Source organism: Haliotis rufescens, unplaced genomic scaffold (assembly GCF_023055435.1).
Source record: "Haliotis rufescens isolate VD_foot unplaced genomic scaffold, xgHalRufe1.0.p SCAF_8, whole genome shotgun sequence".
Classification (NCBI taxonomy): domain Eukaryota; kingdom Metazoa; phylum Mollusca; class Gastropoda; order Lepetellida; family Haliotidae; genus Haliotis; species Haliotis rufescens.
Genome location: NW_025964372.1, coordinates 14,200,389 through 14,221,767, shown reverse-complemented (window position 1 = coordinate 14,221,767; position 21,379 = coordinate 14,200,389). Strand labels below are relative to the sequence as shown.

General features: G+C 40.5%; 1 protein-coding gene across 1 annotated transcript; it reads left to right on the top strand.

Annotated features, from left to right (window-relative positions):
* Positions 1–13,867: 13,867 nt before the first annotated feature.
* On the top strand, positions 13,868–18,517 carry LOC124149044 (lengsin-like). The gene is made up of 3 exons (XM_046520390.2): positions 13,868–13,903; positions 16,063–16,199; positions 17,413–18,517. Exons 2-3 carry the CDS (start codon positions 16,067–16,069, stop codon positions 18,504–18,506), a joined length of 1,227 nt encoding a protein of 408 aa, XP_046376346.1. The 5' UTR covers positions 13,868–13,903; positions 16,063–16,066; the 3' UTR covers positions 18,507–18,517.
* Positions 18,518–21,379: the final 2,862 nt, after the last annotated feature.

Below are 21,379 nucleotides of genomic sequence, written 5' to 3'. Positions count from 1 at the left end.
CACCTGTCACAGGTTATACTGAACTGATATCCACGTTTACCTAATACTGTAGACGGCCTATTCGAGTATGTAACATGCGCACGTTATTTGAACCCGGGATTTGATTGTTTGTTGAAAAAGAAGGGACTACAAAATGAAATGATGCGATGAAAGTCTTATAATTATGTAGAAATAATGCATCTTCTGATCAAACAACATAAGCATATGACGAACTTAATCCTCATAAACAATGTCATGACAAATTGAACTCTGCATAAACCTGAACAGAAATATGGAAATCCTGAAAATAGATATTACTTTTTTGATTGTATTTTGACATTCGGCAACCATAATGGAATGAAAGCTGCACGAGTGCTTTCACTGGAGAATTAAAGGAAAATAACAAACCAACAAAACAAACATTGATATGTTTTATTACCAGATATTGTTTAATGCAGTTTGTCAAATATTTCACTTTTCATTACCGTTTGTGGAATTCATCGTATCCCTGTGGCGTTACATAACATACTTGAACTTAAGTAATATTATTTATCTGTGACCCCTTTCCGTGAAGTTTCTAGAAAGTTGGTATTGGCACATTGCGCGTTCCAAGAGAGCAGGGGGCACGAGTGGCCAAGTCGTGTAAGGCGCTGCAATTCGCTGTGCAGAGTTGCGTCTCCAGGGCATGCCAGAAACCTATGTTGGGGTGCGAATCCCAGTTCGCCCCGATTATGTTTCTTTGTTGTTCTTTTTGTTAAACGCTGCGCTCAATAATATTCCAGCTATATAAAAATAGGGCTGTAAATAATCGAGTCGGGACCAGACAAAGCAGTGATTTAAGTCATGAGCATCGATCTACGCAGTTGGGATACGATGTCTTGCATCAATCAAGTCTGATCATGAGAGAGCCGGACCACCCGATCCCGTTAGTCGGCCTTTACGGCAAGCATGGGTTGCTGAAGACCTTTTTTCCGGATCTTCACGGGGCGACTATGTTTGTGGGTTTGTCAGCACCATACCCGTGCTCGTGGGTGTCACCAAAGTGGTAAAAGTCTGTGACCTGCGGACCTTCCTCCAACATTAAGCTGACGCCGTAATATCACTGGAATATCACTCACGATGTTTTCGTACGAAAGTTTATTGTGTGAAAAAGTGTTAATTTTGTTGTATCGAATAGAATTAGATACCTGATTTAATCTCATTGTGCCAAATCAAAATTAAGCATTCTTCAATGTCGGGCGGTGGGGTAGCCTAGTGGTTAAAGCGTTCGCTCGTCACGCCGAAGAACAGGGTTCGATTCCAACCATAGGTGAAATGTTTGAAGTATTTCTGGTGTCCCCCGCCTTGATACTGCTGGAAAACTGCTGAAAGCGGCGTAAAACCAAACTTACTGACTCATTGATTCTTCAATGTCATTGTGGAATACTGGATAACCCCCGAAAACCTCAAATGTGTATCACCTAGATGACTAGTTTGCAGCCCATTGGGTAAGTAACAGATGTGAAACTTGCTTTCATGGTAATATGGTAGCAAATTACTGCGAAAATTTTTCTCTCTCATGTATGAATAATAGTCATATATATTGACAATAATAAGCACTACTCGTTTTGGTTTGTATTAAAGGACAAGCCGTTTCAATGTTATGGTTCATCAACTGGACGACCCATGTGATCCTATGTATACCAGCTTTCGGCACCAACACTGAAGGTAGGCTATTTATGTTAGTACACAATCTGACCCGTGAAGATCTTCATGATCAGCAACCTATACTTGTCCTAAGAGGCGACTAACGGGACATGCATCAACCTAGTCACCGAATTTGACCACCCGATCCCGTTAGTCGCCTCATACAAGAATGGGTTGCTAAAGATCTTCACGGGTTTCGAACGTCTGGCCATGGTGTCATCACTTTTTAATAGTGATCGCTATATGGCTGAAATAATACCGATTCTACATGAAATTTAACTCACTCACTTTGATAGTGATTCAGAAACATATGCTTAATAATATGTTATAGTCGGAATAATACACTGGTTGCTTTTTATTTACACAATGATTTGAACAAACATACATGTTGTTATGTTTCAATGTGGTGTATTTCAGAGGACTCGTGTAAATTAATATCACTGCACCTAGCAGAAAACGTGGGACACGTCGACTGTGATCTGCTCCATCTGACCTTTCATCGCTGACCACAACACATTGTGAATGTCCATCTAGGTATGAGGTGAACAATCTCGGGGTGTTTCCGTCAATTCGTATCAGTTGCGGTCGAAGGTCGCACTTACCCAGCAACGAAGCTAATTTACCAGAGTATGTCATGCTCCTGTGATCCTTTAGTTTCCTTACAATGCAGTTTCGGTGCAATGAGACCGGAAAGCTTATTAAATTATGATTTTTATCAATAACGTCTTAACCACATATCCTTGAACAAATAAGGAAGAATCCAGAGGCAGTACGTACTTTCACTGACAATTGTTATCACTGGACGTAATAAGACACTGTGGAAGGTACTGGATCCAGTAAGCTGGCAGTTTGCTTTGCTTTGTACTAGATTGTCCCCAGAATCGACTGTAACCTTGCCTCAGGGCAAGTGAACTCACCTTTGCAGATTTTTATACTTTAGAGCATACTTAACCACAAGTGCTTGACCAAAATTAAATTTGAAAAACAGAAATATATAACAGACGATAATAAATAATAGCCGAGGTCGTCCCCCAACGAAAAAAATCTGTCACATGGGCAATTCCCTTTGATGGGGTGTTCATGGTGTTTGACGCATTGTGTTTGATGTGTTCATTGTGTTTGACGCATTGTGTGGGGGGTGTTCATTGTGTTTGACGCATTGTGTTTGGGGTGTTCATGGTGTTTGGGGTGTTCATGGAGTTTGGGGTGTTCATGGTGTTTGACGCATTGTGTTTGGGGTGTTCATGGTGTGTGGGGTGTTCATGGTGTTTGGGTTGTTCATGGTGTTTGACGCATTGTGTTTGAGGTGTTCATGGTGTTTGACGCATTGTGTTTGTGGTGTTCATGGTGTTTGACGCATTGTGTTTGTGGTGTTCATGGTGTTTGACGCATTGTGTTTTGGGTGTTCATGGTGTTTGACGCATTGTGTTTGGGGTGTTCATGGTGTTTGACGCAATGTGTTTGGGGTGTTCATTGTGTTTGACGCATTGTGTTTGAGGTGTTCATGGTGTTTGACGCATTGTGTTTGGGGTGTTCATGGTGTTTGACGCATTGTGTTTGGGGTGTTCATTGTGTTTGACGCTTTGTGTTTGGGGTTTTCATGGTGTTTGGGGTGTTCATGGTGTTTGACGCATTGTGTTTGAGGTGTTCATGGTGTTTGACGCATTGTGTTTCGGGTGTTCATGGTGTTTGACGCATTGGGTTTGGGGTGTTCATTGTGTTTGACGCATTGTGTTTGGGGTTTTCATGGTGTTTGGGGTGTTCATGGTGTTTGACGCATTGTGTTTGAGGTGTTTTATGGTGTTTGACGCATTGTCTTTGGGGTGTTTTATGGTGTTTGACGCATTGTCTTTGGGGTGTTCATGGTGTTTGGGGTGTTCATGGTGTTTGGGGTGTTCATGGTGTTTGACGCATTGTGTTTGAGGTGTTCATGGTGTTTGACGCATGGTGTTTCGGGTGTTCATGGTGTTTGACGCATTGTGTTTGGGGTGTTCATAGTGTTTGACGCATTGTGTTTGGGGTGTTCATGGTGTTTGACGCATTGTGTTTGGGGTGTTCATTGTGTTTGACGCATTGTGTTTGGGGTTTTCATGGTGTTTGGGGTGTTCATGGTGTTTGACGCATTGTGTTTGAGGTGTTTTATGGTGTTTGACGCATTGTCTTTGGGGTGTTTTATGGTGTTTGACGCATTGTCTTTGGGGTGTTCATGGTGTTTGGGGTGTTCATGGTGTTTGGGGTGTTCATGGTGTTTGACGCATTGTGTTTGAGGTGTTCATGGTGTTTGACGCATTGTGTTTCGGGTGTTCATGGTGTTTGACGCATTGTGTTTGGGGTGTTCATAGTGTTTGACGCATTGTGTTTGGGGTTTTCATGGTGTTTGGGGTGTTCATGGTGTTTGACGCATTGTGTTTGAGGTGTTTTATGGTGTTTGACGCATTGTGTTTGGGGTGTTCATGGTGTTTGGGGTGTTCATGGTGTTTGGCGCATTGTGTTTGGGGTGTTCATCGTGTTTGACGCATTGTGTTTGAGGTGTTCATGGTGTTTGACGCATTGTTTTTGGGGTGTTCATGGTGTTTGACGCAATGGGGTTTGGGGTGTTCATGGTGTTTGACGCATTGTGTTTTGGGTGTTCATGGTGTTTGGGGTGTTCATGGTGTTTGACGCATTGTGTTTGGGGTGTTCATGGTGTTGACGCATTGTGTTTGGGGTGTTCATTGTGTTTGACGCATGGTGTTTGGGGTGTTCATGGTGTTTGGGTTGTTCATGGTGTTTGGGGTGTTCAATGTGTTTGACGCATTGTGTTTCGGGTGTTCATGGTGTTTGGGGTGTTCATGGTGTTTGACGCATTGTGTTTGAGGTGTTCATGGTGTTTGACGCATTGTGTTTGGGGTGTTCATGGTGTATGGGGTGTTCATGGTGTTTGGGGTGTTCATGGTGTTTGACGCATTGTGTTTGGGGTGTTCAGTGTATTTGACGCATTGTGTTTGAGGTGTTTTATGGTGTTTGACGCATTGTGTTTGGGGTGTTCATGGTGTTTGGGGTGTTCATGGTGTTTGGGGTGTTCATGGTGTTTGACGCATTGTGTTTGAGGTGTTCATGGTGTTTGACGCATTGTGTTTCGGGTGTTCATGGTGTTTGACGCATTGTGTTTGGGGTGTTCATGGTGTTTGACGCACTACGCAATTTCAATTGTCGGGCAACACGACCAGTCTGCCTACTTTCATCGTAGATTTTGTGATCGCTTTATTGTTGTATATACAACTTATTATATTCTAGTTATTGTACTGTCTATCGTCGTCAGGTTTTTAAATATAATTAATGTATACTATTTTCCAGTCACGAGATGGCTGAAATATTGCCCTCGTCACTTATAATACAACTCACTCACTCACTCACTCACCTCTGCTCTTCCGTTTGATTACCATGTCCACAGCTTATGCCTTATTAGTAACAACACTGGAGATACCTTCACAACTGCCTCCACGGGGGATTAATCCTTGAAAGGCATTTATAGTTGGAGTAGGATTTGGTTGGTTTGTTGTTTAACACTGCACTCAGCAATATTCCAGCTATATGACGGCGGTCTGTAAATAATAGAGTCTGGACCAGACAATCCAGTGATTGATATCATGAGCATCGATCCATGCAATTTGGATTGATGACATGCATCAACCAAGTCAGCGAGCCTGACCACCCGATCCCGTTAGTCGCCTCTTACGACAAGCATAGTCGCCTTTTACGGCAAATAGGACTGAGGGCTGCAGGGGATATATTTCCCAAAACTGGATGTTAGTCATAAAAAAAACTAGTTACAGATTGTTGTAGGATTAACAGAAATAGCCGAAACAGTGTGTATATATATATATATATATATATATATATATATATATATATATATATATATATATATATAAATATAATGTCTAAAAATCACAGGGGCGAAAAACGGAGCAAACACGTCTATATATCAGCCAGTGGGTGACTTGGGGTTTACGCCGCCTTTAACAGTTTTCCAGTTACATCATGAAGTGTCAGCTTCATGTGAAGAATAACCAAAAGTGATGCAGGTCTCACATGTTTACCACTTTTTTAAACCCACGATCACGGGTATGGTGTAGACGAACCTAAACATCATCGGGGCCAACCCGGAGTCGAACCCATGATCATAGGATCCTTGCGTGCCCAAGGGACACAACTCTACACAGCGAATTGTGGTGCCGTTTGGGCATTCACACGGTACAACGTGAGTTGTACGAAATAGGACATGATCTATTTTCATGCGACATGTTGTATGAACGCAGCCAATCAAAACGCGTATAATAAGCACATATTTACTCGTCAATTTGTAAACAACAATGGCGACTCCGATTCACGTCGGTAACTTCTGCTTTTCGGTATCCTAAGTGTCACCACTCAATAAAGGAGCTACGGAAATTAGGTACGTAGAATAACCCCGTAACAAATTATATATTTTGACATTTGTATCGGTCTAATTATCCAACTGTTCATAGTGTTATTTGAAACGATGGGCAATGTAACTGTACACTGTAGACCAAGACGAGATTAGGTCAATAATAGGTAATGTGATTATATTTTCAAATAACGTATAAGTTCAATTACAAAACAATTGGGGGTCTGCTCTTTGTCCAAACCCCAATCATAATTCCGAAAAGACTCCAATAACCCTATATTCGTTTTCGAAACAAAAACTCTGGACCGAACCTCCATGTTGGATAGTGTAAAATCATGGTTCTTTTCGCGTCAGTTGAGATGCCTGTAACATCACATGTATATCACACTCAGCTACGATACATATATCCCTGAATTCATCATACCATCAACAATCAATTGACTGAACTGAACTTTATTTCCACTTAGGCCGCTATCAGCGCCATCAGAGGTACACAATTATTTCAACAACATAATACATATACATATAAATATAGAATATATACAATAACATCTTTGCCGAGCATGCATTCATATTTATACAGATTCTCTTGGGTAGCAACATATGTGCAATTCAAGAAGAGGGAGAGTTATTTGATGGGTTTCAACAACGACATGGTGATTTTACTGAATTTGGACAGTTTCCTCAATATTCCTGGTCGTGAATTATTGAATAGTAAACATTGTCTAAGTCGACTGAGCCACTCGTGCCCACTCAGCCAAAGGAAACATTTGTCATGCACCTGTGCCAGTAGCTTTAGACCACACACCCATATAGGTTTCATTTGGAAGCCGATGTATTTCACTTGGACATTAAAATATTACGGATTTTTCTCTCGGCGTGTATCAGAAATGGAGAGGCAGACAACAAAAGACGATGTATTAGCCAGTAGAAATGACAACTGTACGATTCTTAAACTTCAAGTATGAATGAATGCAATAAAGGGTTGGACCTTAAAGCACCTGAACACATGACAGATATAGTTAGATTAGTGCTAAATGCATTCTCAGCGTCTTGGCTCCAGCTGTAGAAATAGAAGTATTATGAGATGCCTTGAAAGATTTGGATCCAATGACAGTAGCAACTTCAAACCTTGCTAACAACCTTGGATCTATCTGTTAAAAAGTGAATACTGAGTATCATACTGAGTTCTTAATTACACATATTTCTGTTGATATATTATTTGATTGGTGTCAGATTTAATAAGTTAGTGAGAGGAAGGTCTCTTTGACAAGGACGATACTAGGATTTTTAATATGAGGCTTGAACCAAATCACAAGTGGCGGAACAAGGATGAGTCTGTTTCGAAACAGTTCTTCATTAACAGAATGAAAGACGCAATAATGCAATGGATGGGATGGGTTTGATCTCTGCACTTTTGTACTTTTACACAGCAGATACAATCCAAAATTAACATATCGTGTTACTTTTCAGCAAAATCAGTACATGCGCGAAAGAGGCGACTAACGGGATCGGATCGTAAGGCTCGCTGACTTGGTTGATGATTGTCATCGATCCCAATGGGGCGTGTTGCTCAATTATCTTCCCCATAGGGGGCGCGCGTGCTCCGACGGTCCTACAGTCGGCACTCAATACCTGAAAATTATATGTGAAACTGAAAGTGATTACGGTGGTATGTATAAGATAATGTAGAAACATATGAGTCTCTCTTCAGTTCAGTTCAATAGGTCTTCAACAACCCATACTTGCTGTAAAAGGCGACTATGCTTGTCGTAAATGGCGACTAACGGGATCGGGTGGTCAGGCTCGCTGACTTGGTTGATGCATAGATGCGTAGATCGATGCTCATGATATTAATCACTGGATTGTCTGGTCCAGACTCGATTATTTACAGACCGCCGTCATGGTTCATTCTCAGGACGACGACCCCCTGTGTCGTATGAAAACAAACTAGCAAAAAGTGAGGTCGTCGTCCTGCGAATATTTTAATCCGCCAATCAAGTTAAACAATGGGTATCGAGTGTTATTTTAACAACTCGAGCAAGTAAAAAAGTGGAACTGGATTTGAAACGAACGAAAGAAAGACAATAAGGGTGGAATATTGATTTATTTACAAATAATTTGAACGTATATGGACAAGATGACGTACATATAAGATTCACAAAAGTCTGGAGCAATTGTCTTTGCATAAATACGTTTATATCATACAGTAATCTAGTCTTTTTTACCTACAGTATCAATATTGATATTCTTATGAGGCCGTAATGCATACCTTATAGTCATGATTCACTGGTTCATGGTTATGAGGACTTCCAAGAGATCCAGTCATTCCTCTTCCTTCTTCCAACTCGATAGGTGTAGCCACCAGTACAAAGGTATCTACTGCCGCGTGTAGTTGGAAGAAACGTGTACTGTAACTGTGCGTTTGCCATATCGAGAATGATGACAGACTACCTTACTTATTTACTTACTTTGGAGATTTAACGTGCGCTTTCCGACTGATGCGTATTTCGCACACGGGCCCGGCCAGGCCATTTAATGTGTTTCCGAAAGGGGCGAAAGTGGTCTGTGCAACCCAAGAGGGGGGTTTAGGGGTTGCTTATATAGAATTTGGGAATTTTGAGATTTGGAATAGGTGCCGATGGGGTTGGGGAGGAGAATTAAGGGAGCTGGGTATGGTGGATGTTTGTTTGTTTATGTGATTTGGTAGGTTATTGTGTTTTTAGATGCGTTTTATTAGTTCCGTTTTTATTAAGAATACGCCTAAGGCCTTGAAGTTTTCTAGTTTATTTTGTGGGTTTAGTATTGCTTCTAGAGTGAGAGCCTTGTTTAGATTGAGGGTGGTTTGTAATGCGGTTCGATGTGTTAGGTAGTGTGGATGAGTGCGTGTTCTGGGGTTTCTGGTTGTTTGCAGTGTGGGCAGCTGCAGTTACCTGTAGTGTGTTTTTTTGGTTTTTTTAGGTGGTTATTTAGGTTGGTGTGTCCTGTTTGAAGTTTAGTGATTACTCTGTCGATTTTTTTTTTTATGGATGGAGAATTTTTGGTTTGGTTAGTGGTTTGCTGAGCACTTTTTTGATGTGGCTATATGAGTTTAGATATAGGTTATGCCATTTTTTGGTGATTTTTTGCTTGTTTACACTTTTAATTTCTGATTTTGAGATGGGTAAGTTTAATCTTATTTCTGGGATTTTGAGGGATAGTTTAGCTGCTTTATCAGCGTTTTCATTACCGTATATTCCCACGAGGGCGGGTATCCACAAGAAGGTTATTTGTTTGCCTGCCTTAGTTAGGTCGCTGGAGCTTTTAAGTATTTGATTTATTAATTTAGGTCGGTTTTTTTGGTATTTTGGTTTTGGAGGGCTTGCAGTCCACTTAGGGAGTCGGTAAGTATTAGGATTTTTTTATGGTTTTTGGATTCTTGATTATGGAGGGCTGAGGCCATGCCCATTAGTTCTGTCGTGAATATTGATTGGTTGTTTGGGAGTCGGAAGGATTGTGTGGTTTTAGTTGGTTGTGTGGTATGGACTCCGAAACCTGTGTGTTTGGAGGTCGGATCTGAGGATCCGTCCGTGTAAATGTGACACCAATTTGGCCAATTTTCGTGTATGTATGCTAGTGTGGTAGTTTTAGCTATGTTTGGGTCGGTTTGTTTATTTATTTGGCTAGCTAGTGTTGTGTCTATTTGGGGTATTTTAAGTTTAGGGGTGAATATATTTGATTGTTTGCAGTTTTGTTTAAGATTTTTAATTTGGTGTTCATTTAGGTAGTTTGTTATTCTTTGGGATATTGGGGTAAGTAAGGGGTGTTTACGAGCTAGAGCTTGGTTTTTGGGGCTGATGTTTTGGTTTATTAAGTTTTGGATGAGAGGGTTTGATTGGGACGCGGCCCAGAAATTTAAGCTTAGCTGTTCCCTGCGTAGACTTAGTGGCATTTCTCCTGTTAAGGCCTGAAGTGAGGTGTAGGAGGTGCCATGTTGGGTGCGTGTAATTAGTTTGAGAGCCTGATATTGTATTGAGTCAAGTTTTTTAGGTAGAGAGTTGTTTAGGGTGTTGTATATGGCGCAGCCGTAGTTTTGATCTAATTAGTGATATGTAGAGAGAGAGGAGGGTTTCTTTGGAGGCTCCCCAGTTAGAGCTAGTTAGGCATCTTAGGGTGTTTAGGTCTTTACTGCATTTAGTTGTTAGGTTTGGGATGTGAGCATCCCAGGTGAGATGTTCATCGAAAATAAGTCCTAAGAATTTGGTTTGTTTTTGAAATTTGATTGTTTGGTGGTGGTTTTGGCTATGTTTGGGTCGGTTTGTTTATTTATTGTGCTAGCTAGTGTTATGTCTATTTTGGGTGTTTTAAGTTTTGGGGTGAAGATATTTGATTTTTTACGGTTTTGTTTAAGATTGTTTATTTGGTGTTCATTTAAGTAATTGGTTATTCTTTGGGATATTGGAGTTAGTAGAGGGTGTTTTCGAGCTAGGGCTTGGTTCTTTGGGCTTATATTTTTGTTTATTAGGCTTTGAATTAGGGGGTTGGATTGAGACGCGGACCAGAAATTTAGGGTTAATTGTTCCCTACGTAGACTAAGTGGCATTTCTCCTGTTAAGGCCTGGAGTGCAGTTTAGGAGGTGCCATGTTGAGTGCGTGTTATTAGTTTTAGAGCCTGATATTGGATTGAGTCCAGTTTTTTGCTTAGGGATTGGTTTAGGGTGTCGTAAAGGCACATCCGTAGTCTATTATAGATCTAATTAGTGATACATAGAGTGAGAGGATGGTGTCTTTGGAGGCCCCCAGTTTGAGCCAGTGAGGCATCTTAGCGTATTTAGATCTTTGCTACATTTAGTTATTAGATTATTTATGTGAGCGTCCCAGGAGAGATGTTCATCGAAAATTAGTCCTAAGAATTTGGTTTGTTTTAGGAATTGGATTGGTTTGTTGTTTAGCTGGAGTTTTGGGGAGGCGGGTTTCATGTTTTTGTGTTTAAATACTATTCCTGTAGTTTTTTTCCGAGTTAAGGGAGAAGCCCCATTTGTCAGCACATTGCTGTATTTTGTTTAGAGATTTTTTGAGTAAATTTTGGACCATTTTCATGCTTTTAGTGCGGATCCACATGGCTCCATCATCCGCGAATTTTGATGTGTTTACTTTAGGGGATAGGCCCTCGAATAGATCGTTTATCATTATATTGAAGAGTGTGGGGCTGAGGATACTGCCCTGTGGAGTGCCATTTTCTAGGGGACATTGGTCCGATAGAGTTTGGTCTATACCCACAGTTATTTTACGATTGTTTAGGAAGTCTTGGATGTAGTTTATTATCTGACCTTTGAGTCCTATTTTTTTAAGTTTTTGTATTAGCCCATCGTGCCATACCATGTCGAAAGCTTTGGAGAAGTCTAAGAAGATGCCTGTAGTATATTGTTTGCTGAGTTGTCCTGTTTTAATGTTCTGCTCTAAACGGGCGAGGTTATCTAAGGTTTGATCTGGGTTTATGATGTTATTTTGAGTTAGGTAATGTTGTAGTCTGTTTTTAGCCATAGCTTCCATTACTTTACATAAGTTTGAAGTTAAGGAAATTGGTTTATAGGAGTAAGCCTGATTAGCTGGTTTATTAGGTTTAGGGATTGGTATGACTAAGGCCTGTTTCCAGGGAGTAGGTACTTGTCCATTTTGATAGATGAGATTGTATAATTTAAGTAGTGCTTGGAGTAGTTTAGGGGGGAGTTTTTTAATTATTTGGTAGGAAGTTAGGTCCAATCCTGGGGCTGTGCCCTTTTTCCTGTTTTGGATGACGTAGAGTAGCTCCTCCATTGTGTAAGGGTGTTTTTTTTCTAGGTTGTCATTATTTGGTTCTTTGGTGGATTTGTTTTCTGTTTTAAGTTTATCTTGAAATTTTTGGCTAAAGTTGTTGTTACTGCTTACGGCCGAAAAGTTGTTGGCGAGGTTATTTGCCTTTTCAGCGGGGTTTGTTGAATTATTAATGTTAGGTGTTTTTTTATGACGTTTTAAGCCTCTAATGGCGACAGACTACCATGTTTCGGAGATTTATAAGAGAGTAACTGTTGAGTCAATCAGCTGAGTAAATGGTACTCACTAGATTATCAAAATCAGAATTCACCAATTCATTGAACACATTTGAGTTTTCGTGTACATATTTCAGTTTTTGTCACTACCCAAGGAGTTAATCCCCTCCTAAAACAACACCACACATCAAAGGTGTACCGGCGGGTCGTCGTCCTGCGAATGGAAAAATTCGAGGGGTCGTCGTCCTGCGAATACCCCGCCGTCATATAGCTGGAATATTGCTGAGTGCGACGTTACACAACAAACAAACAAACAATATAGATTGTCTGTTGTAACAATAGTAACCTATTCTCGCACTCGCGGCTATTAAGCATATGTTGTTTTTGTTATCAAAACATTAAAAGAGATAATATTGTCAAACTTAGTTCAGCATGCATGATAAATTAGTGTTTTGAAAGACCAAAATGTCTATTACATGTTATCAACGACAAGCAAAAATCATTATTGATATTTTCAGTTGACTACTAATAATGAACATGTGTTACTGAACAATTATTGATAGTTAATATGTAACGTAGTTGTGTTGCATCCCATCATAACAATATCAATTATTATCTAGTCAAGGGTGTCCCTAGCTTTTAAAGACTGAACGTTATGAAAAATACGGTCATGAAATGAAACATTCACATTTTGTTGTTGCAACAATATAAAGACAGCCTAAATTTTTTTATTATAGTTTGAACTGGGTGAATGAATGTTGTGAGTAAATGTTGTTTATTCAAACAATGTCGTTCAATTGGTTATATGAAATAATGCCACATATGAGGCCAGTATGTAAACTGAGGATGAAATCTGCCAAAACCATCAATCAACTTTTGACTTTACTCTAAAACCTGAAGACATGTCCATTCCTCCTTTTTACTGGATTCCAAAGCTAAAACATATCCGTACAAAGAGAGATAAATTACTTGGTCTAGCAAATGCACCATCAAATCCCTGTCTCAAAGATTAGGCATAATCAAGGAAGGACTTTCTTTATATTCACAGAAAGTATTTGAGACAAGTGGAATAAATACCATGTGGATTCTCCAAAAGTGGTTTAAGTAATAACACAACTCATTACAAATACAGTTACGTATTCTATCATAAACTGCAGAAGGCAAATCAACACCATAGTTCACGGGAGCTAATGCATTGCACACAACCGGACATGTCATATTGGCGGGGGGTATGAGTATTATTATTTTTATTATCCTCCGCCCCAACGAATTTACAGACTGCCGTCATATAGCTGGAATATTGCTGAGTGCGACGTTAAACAACAAACCAACCAACCAACCAATAGGATAGTGTTGTTTTCGTACGCAAAGTTATTGTGTGAAAAAGTGTTAATTCTGAGGAATCGAATATAATTTCATACCTGAATTTGGTCTTATTGTGACTACATCAGAATTAAGCATTCTTCAATGTCATTGTGAATACTCCATAACACCCGAATATCTCAAATGTTTATCACGAAGATGACAAATTTGCAGTTCATTGGGTAGGTAACAGGTGGGTAAGTTGTAACATATGTGCAACTTGCTTTTGAAGCATGAATGAATAGTTTTGATTATCGTCATCAATGCGTGCATCATAATATTTGTCATAATTTTCCTTTTCTTATCATAATATGTTTACAATAATCAGCTATAATTGTTTTTGGTCACGTGTTCTAATCCACGTATATAAAAGGACCAGCCGTTTTCATTCCTTGATTCACCAACTGAATGACACATGTGATCCTTTGCACACCGGCTTTCTGCATCAACTAAGAAGGTAGGTTATTTACTATAATCTGATACGTGAAGATGTGGGTTAGAATAGTCTTCATAACCCATACTTGTCGTAAGAGGCGACCAACGGGATCAAGTGGTCAGACTCGCCGACTCAGTTTATGCATGTCATTGGATCCCAATTTCATGGCTCGGTGCTCATAAAATCAATCACTGGATTGTCTGGTCAAGACTCGATAACTTAGACCGCCATCATATTTTTGTTGTTGTTGTTGTTGTTGTTGTTGTTGTTTAACGCCGCACTCAGCAATATTCCAGCTATATGACGGGGGACTAAATAATCGAGTCTGGACCAGACAATCCAGTGATTGACATGCGAATCGATCCACGCAATTGGGATCGATGACAGCGAGCTTGACCACCCGATCCCGTAAGTCGCCTCTTACGCGTACGACAAGCAAACCAACCAACCTATATCCCGTTCTTCAATAACTACCCTCCCTATTCTATATCAAATTCTTTAAAATCAGGCTCAAACTACTCGTCCTGTTCTACATCCGATTTTTTAATATCAAGCTCAATCTACTCCCAATATTCTACATCCGACTCTTGAGTATCTCTCTCAAACTACTTCCCCTGTTCTATATCCGAGTATTCTTGAGTATCTGGCTCAAACTACACCCCATATTCTATATCCGACTCTTGAGTATCAGGCTCAAACTACTCCCCATATTCTATATCCGAATCTTGAGTATCAGGCTCAAACTACTCCCCATATTCAATATCCGACTCTTGAGTATCAGGCTCTAACTACTCCCCATATTCAATATCCGACTCTTGAGTATCAGTCTCTAACTACTTCCCCTATTCTTTATCCGATTCTTGAGTATCAGGCTAAAACTACTCCCCCTGTTCTATATCCGACTCTTGAGTATCTGGCTCTAACTACTCCCCCTGTTCTATATCCGATTCTTGAGTATCTGCCTCAAACTGCTCCCCATATTCTATATCCGATTCTTGAGTATCAGGCTCAAACTACTTCCCCTGTTCGATATCCGATTCTTGAGTAACTGGCTCAATTTGCTCCCCATATTCTATATCCGATTCTTGAGTATCAGGCTCTAACTACTCCCTTTATTCTATATCCGACTTTTGAGTATCAGGCTCAAACTACTTCCCCTATTCTATATCGGATTCTTGAGTATCTGGCTCAAACTACTCCCCATATTCTATATCCGATTCTTGAGTATCAGGCTCAAACTACTCCCCCTTTTCCATATCAGATTCTTGCGTATCAAGCTCAAACTACTCTACATATTCTATATCCGAATCTTGAGTATCAGCCTCAAACTACTTCCCCTGTTCTATATCCGATTCTTGAGTATCTGGCTCAATTAACTCCCCATATTCTATATCCGATTCTTGAGTATCAGGCTCTAACTACTCCCTATATTCTATATCCGACTTTTGAGTATCAGGCTCTAACTATTTCCCCTATTCTATATCGGATTCTTGAGTATCAGGCTAAAACTACTCCCCCTGTTCTATATCCGACTCTTGAGTATCTGGCTCTAACTACTCCCCCTGTTCTATATCCGATTCTTGAGTATCTGCCTCAAACTGCTCCCCATATTCTATATCCGATTCTTGAGTATCAGGCTCAAACTACTCTACATATTCTATATCCGAATCTTGAGTATCAGCCTCAAACTACTTCCCCTGTTCGATATCCGATTCTTGAGTAACTGGCTCAATTTACTCCCCATATTCTATATCCGATTCTTGAGTATCAGGCTCTAACTACTCCCTTTATTCTATATCCGATTCTTCAGTATCAGGCTTTAACTACTACCCCCATTCTACTTCCGATTCTTGAGTATCAGGCTCAATTTACTCCCCCTATTCTATATCCGATTCTTGAGTATCAGACTCAAACTGAAACACGGACAGCTGATCACACCCCCGACATCCCTCTCTCCAGCAAGACGATCTATCAACTATCCAAGGAGCCAGTTGTTAATAAATGATGCCATCTGCCGCAGACGCTGCTCCAAAGACACTGATAAATGAGCATAAGTTACTTTGTCGAGCCCATGGACGTGCGTTCAAAACCCAGGATTCAAATATAACGTAACAAATGGCGATGTATCGAACAGTGTAAATGATTGTTAATTGTTTATTGCAATGAATGGTTTATTGCAGGACCATGTCTCAGATGTCGGTACCCTACGACTATTTACGACTGACTGTCTGTGACGTATCCGGAAAGTCCAGAGGAAGAATTCTTCATCGCCGCCATGCCGAACACGTCTGTAGAACTGGGGTCACTGTAGGAGTAGGTATGTGTTATGATCTTAGAAGCCTACCTGTCTTGTGATTCCGGGTAAGAATGTAGGTCCCCGGCAACCTATGCTGGTTTTAAGAGGTGATTAAATGAATCGTGAGGTTAAGTTCGTTGGTCTGGTCAGTCATATCCCAATTGTGGATCGATGCTCTTAATATTAGTCACTGAATGCCTGGTCCAGATTCAATTAAATAGGTAGAATATGGCTGGTTGAGGCGTTAAATAACAAATAAACAAAAAATCTTGTCATGGTTTATAAAACTTTGTTATTGTTGTTTATTAGTTGGGTATAGTGAGTGAGTGAGTTAAAATTTATAGTCACATCGACAGTATTTCAGTATTTCGACAAAGGACAGTAAAATCTCTGGACTTTCACAGATATAGATTTAAAACTAGCATGTTTCCATAAAAAAAGTGACTATTCTAAACAATACATTATAAAAATGGGCTAGAGATCACCAGCAACCAAAGCTAGGTCACCATACTAGGGGCCGTGGGGACTTACTGTACATCTGCTTCCTGCATGGTACCCCAGCAGGATTTACACCATCCCTCTGGCCACTGGTGATTGTAAGTAAGTGTAAGCTAAAGCATTACTAAACAACAAGTATTCTACGATTAAAATCCAGGAAAATGAAATATACTTTGAATTAAGTGGGACTTACGTACCCTCTCAGGGGGACAATTACTTGACGTTACTTCAACCCCATTTGAAGGTACAGCCACTAACAATCACAGTTATATAATCATTTTACCAAATTAAAATCACACACTTTTTACAATACATATTATCAAAATTTATCTAACAAGAATTAAATGCGCCTTATCTGAATTGACATTCTAGTGTGAAGTGATGCAATGAATTATTTTTTCCCATCTTTTGCATGTGTAAGTCCTTGTTACTTACAGCATATTGTTAGTGCTTCAGCTGAAGGTCTTCTTGTAAGTGGTACCTCTGTGCGTTCCACAGTAAAGCTAAACAAACATCTTTTTCAAGATTACACTTTTTTGTGACAAGTTTTAAGTTTGATCATAACTGATTGTCTGGTCCAGACAATTATTCAGAGGACCCTGGTGTACAGCTGAAATATTCTGTGGCGTTAAACACTGGAACATAACCAGTGATTCGTCTCAAGTGAATCCTAATATGGCCTCATTGAAATATAACTTATCATAGACATGACATTATTGTCTTGAAATATTTTCAGGCGTTCCTGCGTCACTGCAAAGGGATTTTGGCTTTGTAATCATTCCCGATCTCAGCACAATGAAAGCTATTTCCTGGGATGGTGGGGAACAGTTCAAGGTCGCTGAGGTCATATGTGACGCGTATTGGTTGAAAGACAAGACTCCTGTTAACTGTTTTCCAAGATATGCTGCTAAACAACAACTCCAACGATTGGCCAACAATGGGTATACGATTTTGTCAGGATTCGAGATGGAATACATGTTGTATTATAAAGACCTACCTGCGTCGGGAAGATGGCGAATGCATCACTTGGACCACACAAAACACAGTGCATTTCTTTACGCCTTAGACAATGGCATGCATAATGCAGGTGTTGACGTTGAAAACTTTCATACAGAGTGGGATGCTGGACTCTTCGAGGGAGTTTTAAAGGCATCCAAAGGCATCACAGCTGCTGACTGGGCTTTTACCTTTCGAAGTGGAGCTCTTGAAGTAGCAACTAAGCACACAGATTATAAAGTCAGTTTTTTGTCCAAGCAAAAAACAGGTGAAGTCGGAATGCATTACAATCATTCGGTGTTATCGATTGAAAGTGGTGAAAATATTTTCAGTGATTCCAGCAAACCCGATGGTATATCTGATTTTGGAAGATGTTGGCTTGGTGGACTGCTAAAACACTCTAGAGCTCTCTCAGCTTTCTGGTGTCCTACAGTAAATTGTTATGATCGATTGCACCGCCCAAGGAGACCAAGAACAATAAACTGGGCTTTGGAAAATCGTCTTTCGTCTTTTCGAGTTAAAGCAGATACTGATAAACAAGGCGTCTACTTTGAGAACCGCATTCCAAGTGGGAGAAGCAATCCGTATCTGACTCTTGCAGCGACTATAGCTGCAGGTTTAGACGGAGTACTCAATAACCTGGATTGTCCTGCTCAATGTCCAGACACAGAGGAGCCAGCTGCTAACTCCAAATCAGCCAATACTCTACCAACCACTCTACCCGAGGCACTATCTGCCCTCCAGGCAGATTCTGACCTGGTCAATATTCTCGGAAAGGAGCTGGTGGAATGGTTTCTCGTAGTTGCTAATCGAAACATTCAGCGATGCAACTGAACAATGTCTTCCAGTAATTGTATTCCGAACAACTCATTAATAAAGACTTTTGACATATAAACCTGATGTCTGTGTTCTAGAATGGTTCCTATATCTAGACTTCGGAAAAACCTCTTGGCATCAACAACGACAAAAGCATCCCATCTTTCAGCTCACCGGGCCCCGAAGATTGGTTAGTTGGTTTTGTTTTACGCCGCACTCAGCAATATTCAAGCTATATGACGGCTGTCTGTAAATATTCGAGTCTGGACCAGACAATCCAGTGACTGATATCATGAGCATAGATCCAAGCAATTGGGATCGATGACATGGTTCAACCACGTCAGCGAGCCTGACTACCCGATATCTTACGACAAGCGTAGTCGCCTTTTACGACAAGCATGGGTTGCTGAAGACCTATTCTACCCCGGATCTTCACGGGTCGAGATTTAAGGGACTACAATGGGTACGAAAATGGCACCCACGTATGCAACTTCTGGATGACTGTTTCTGTATTTGGCCACTTATAGACGACAGATTAAATACATTCACGAGACTGCTTTGTTTGTTTGTTGTTTTACGCCGCACTCATCAATATTCCAGCAATATGACAGCAGTTTGTAAATAATCGAGTCTGGACCATACAAACCAGTGAGCCTCGATCCACGCATAGGGTCATGCATCAACCAAGTCAGCGAGCCTGACCACGCGATCTCGTTAGTCGCCTCTTTCGACAAGCATAGTCGCCTTTTATGGCAAGCATGGGTTGCTGAAGACAATGGTGAAGAAGGCTCGGTGCTTAGAAATAAAAGCGACAAAAGCCTTTCCATATTCATAAGAAGTCTCTGCCAAAAGCAGTGTCGACTGTACGATTCCGACTTATGAGAATGTGTTCATGAATCACTATCAAATAATGATGATTCCAGGAACACATGTGTGACATATCCATAAATTTATATACTTTTTACTTGCCGAATTTGTATTTTAGATCGTTTTCGAGATACAGAAATCAGATATTGTTAATGACCAGCATTAATTTGATTATTTCTTTTGTGCGGTAGTCCGTTATAATTAACTTTTAGTTAGCTCCCTTGTGTTGGTTATTATGGAGAGGATTGCATGTCGCCGTTGATTTCGCATGCCAGTCACGAAGAAAAACAAAGTAATGATGGGTAAAACACAATCACAACTCAATCTCAAAGCCCATTTGTGTATTTCTCGTCGATTGCAGCGCATTGAATTATCTCAAGACACTAATACGTCTTTGTTCTCTCACGAACAAAAGGTTTTTCTTCATGTGCGCGAAAACTGAACCCCTTGCAACATTCAAACACAGTTCATTCCTCTCATTTAGCACAGAAGTGTTGGAACTTTCAGTTATCCTTTAAAGATGGAATCTACCAAAGGTGGGCCACCAAAACTGTCACTTAATGCTGAATTTGATTCTAAACACTTGCGAAGCACTCGTTCTGAGCCTGGTTTGCCAAGACGGTGTAGTAGATCGACAAAGGGAATTCATCCCGATAGATACGAGTTTAACACAGAAAAACAAGACTTGAAGTATGCTAGGAGTGGTTATGCTGCTCGTTTGACGGCAATTATTAATACGGCAAGGTCTCAAATTACGGAAAAGAGGTCGAAACGAACATTATCAGTGACATGCAACAAAATTGAAGCGGCAGTAAAAGCTCTGTATGATGCCCATAGGCAGTATTTGTCAGTGTTGCATGGTGAAACAGAAAGTCAGCAGGCAATGGATTGGTTTAAGGAAAGGCAGGAAATTGCAAATAAAGCACTGGAAGAAATTGGAGACATTTTAGTGAGCAAATCTGTTAAGTCACTGTCTGTGATAAGCTCACAAGGTGACACTAGATCAATTGAAAGTGAAAATGACAATTACAGCCAAGGGAAGAGCAGCAATACAAATATGGTGTTTAAAGCTGAACAAGCAAAACTGAAAGCATTTTTTGCTGAGGAAGCAGCAAAACTTGCTGCAAAAATGACTGAACTTCATGTAAATCAGTCTAAGCAAATTGCTGAAATGCAGGCCACACAAGTCAAGCAGGAAGCAACACACAGAAAGGATATGGCAGATTTGGAGGTGAAAATGCGTGAAGACATGCTTGTAATAGGTAGTAATGTGGCTGATAGGAAAACTCATTTTCAGGAACATGGAAAACAGGAATATATTCAGAAGTGGTTGGAAGCATCTGATGGTGCTGTCAAGTGTAGTAACGTGGATCAACAAAACCCACATTCAGAAGCACTTACCCCAAGTATGAAAGAAACACTCAGATCACAACCAACACAACTCAACATACATGTTCCCAGTTTCGAGGTATCTCGACCTCCTGTCACTGTGCAAAACCGTCAACCATACGAACTGATTGACGCATGGATAGATCACCTCATTCTTGGACAAGAAACGATATCCGAGGTGAATTCTTCAGATAAAGATCACCTAACTCATGCTCTTATCAAGCTAGAGAGCGAGCGCGATCTGCCTAAGATTGACTTACCGAAGTTTAGTGGTAAAGCTATTGAATGGCCTTGTTTCATCGAGCGGTTTCATGCGCAAGTACATACTCGACCCGGAATATTTGATGTTCGGCGAATGGACTTACTTCAGTCTCGTTTGGAAGGGGATGCAAAACACCTTGTGCAAGGGCTAGGATCTTCAGGTCGCAACTATGCTTTAGCACTACAAGAGTTAAAGCGTGCCTTCGGCCATCGTATCAAGGTAGCAAGAGCTTTCTTGGAAAGAGTGACCTCAGGATCGATGATTGCAAGTCACGACCCATCATCTCTTCGAAAGTTCTACGTTACTATTCGGGACTGCATTACAACACTTGAGCAATTTCAGTATTTGTCTGAATTACACAGCCCAGATATGG

Bases quoted from the DNA above. Each gene is read 5' to 3' on its own strand.
- LOC124149044 (XM_046520390.2), top strand. From the start codon at position 16,067: ATGTCTCAGATGTCGGTACCCTACGACTATTTACGACTGACTGTCTGT. The intron at 16,200-17,412 runs GTATGTGTTATG...AAATATTTTCAG, and splicing joins TGGGGTCACTGTAGGAGTAG to GCGTTCCTGCGTCACTGCAA.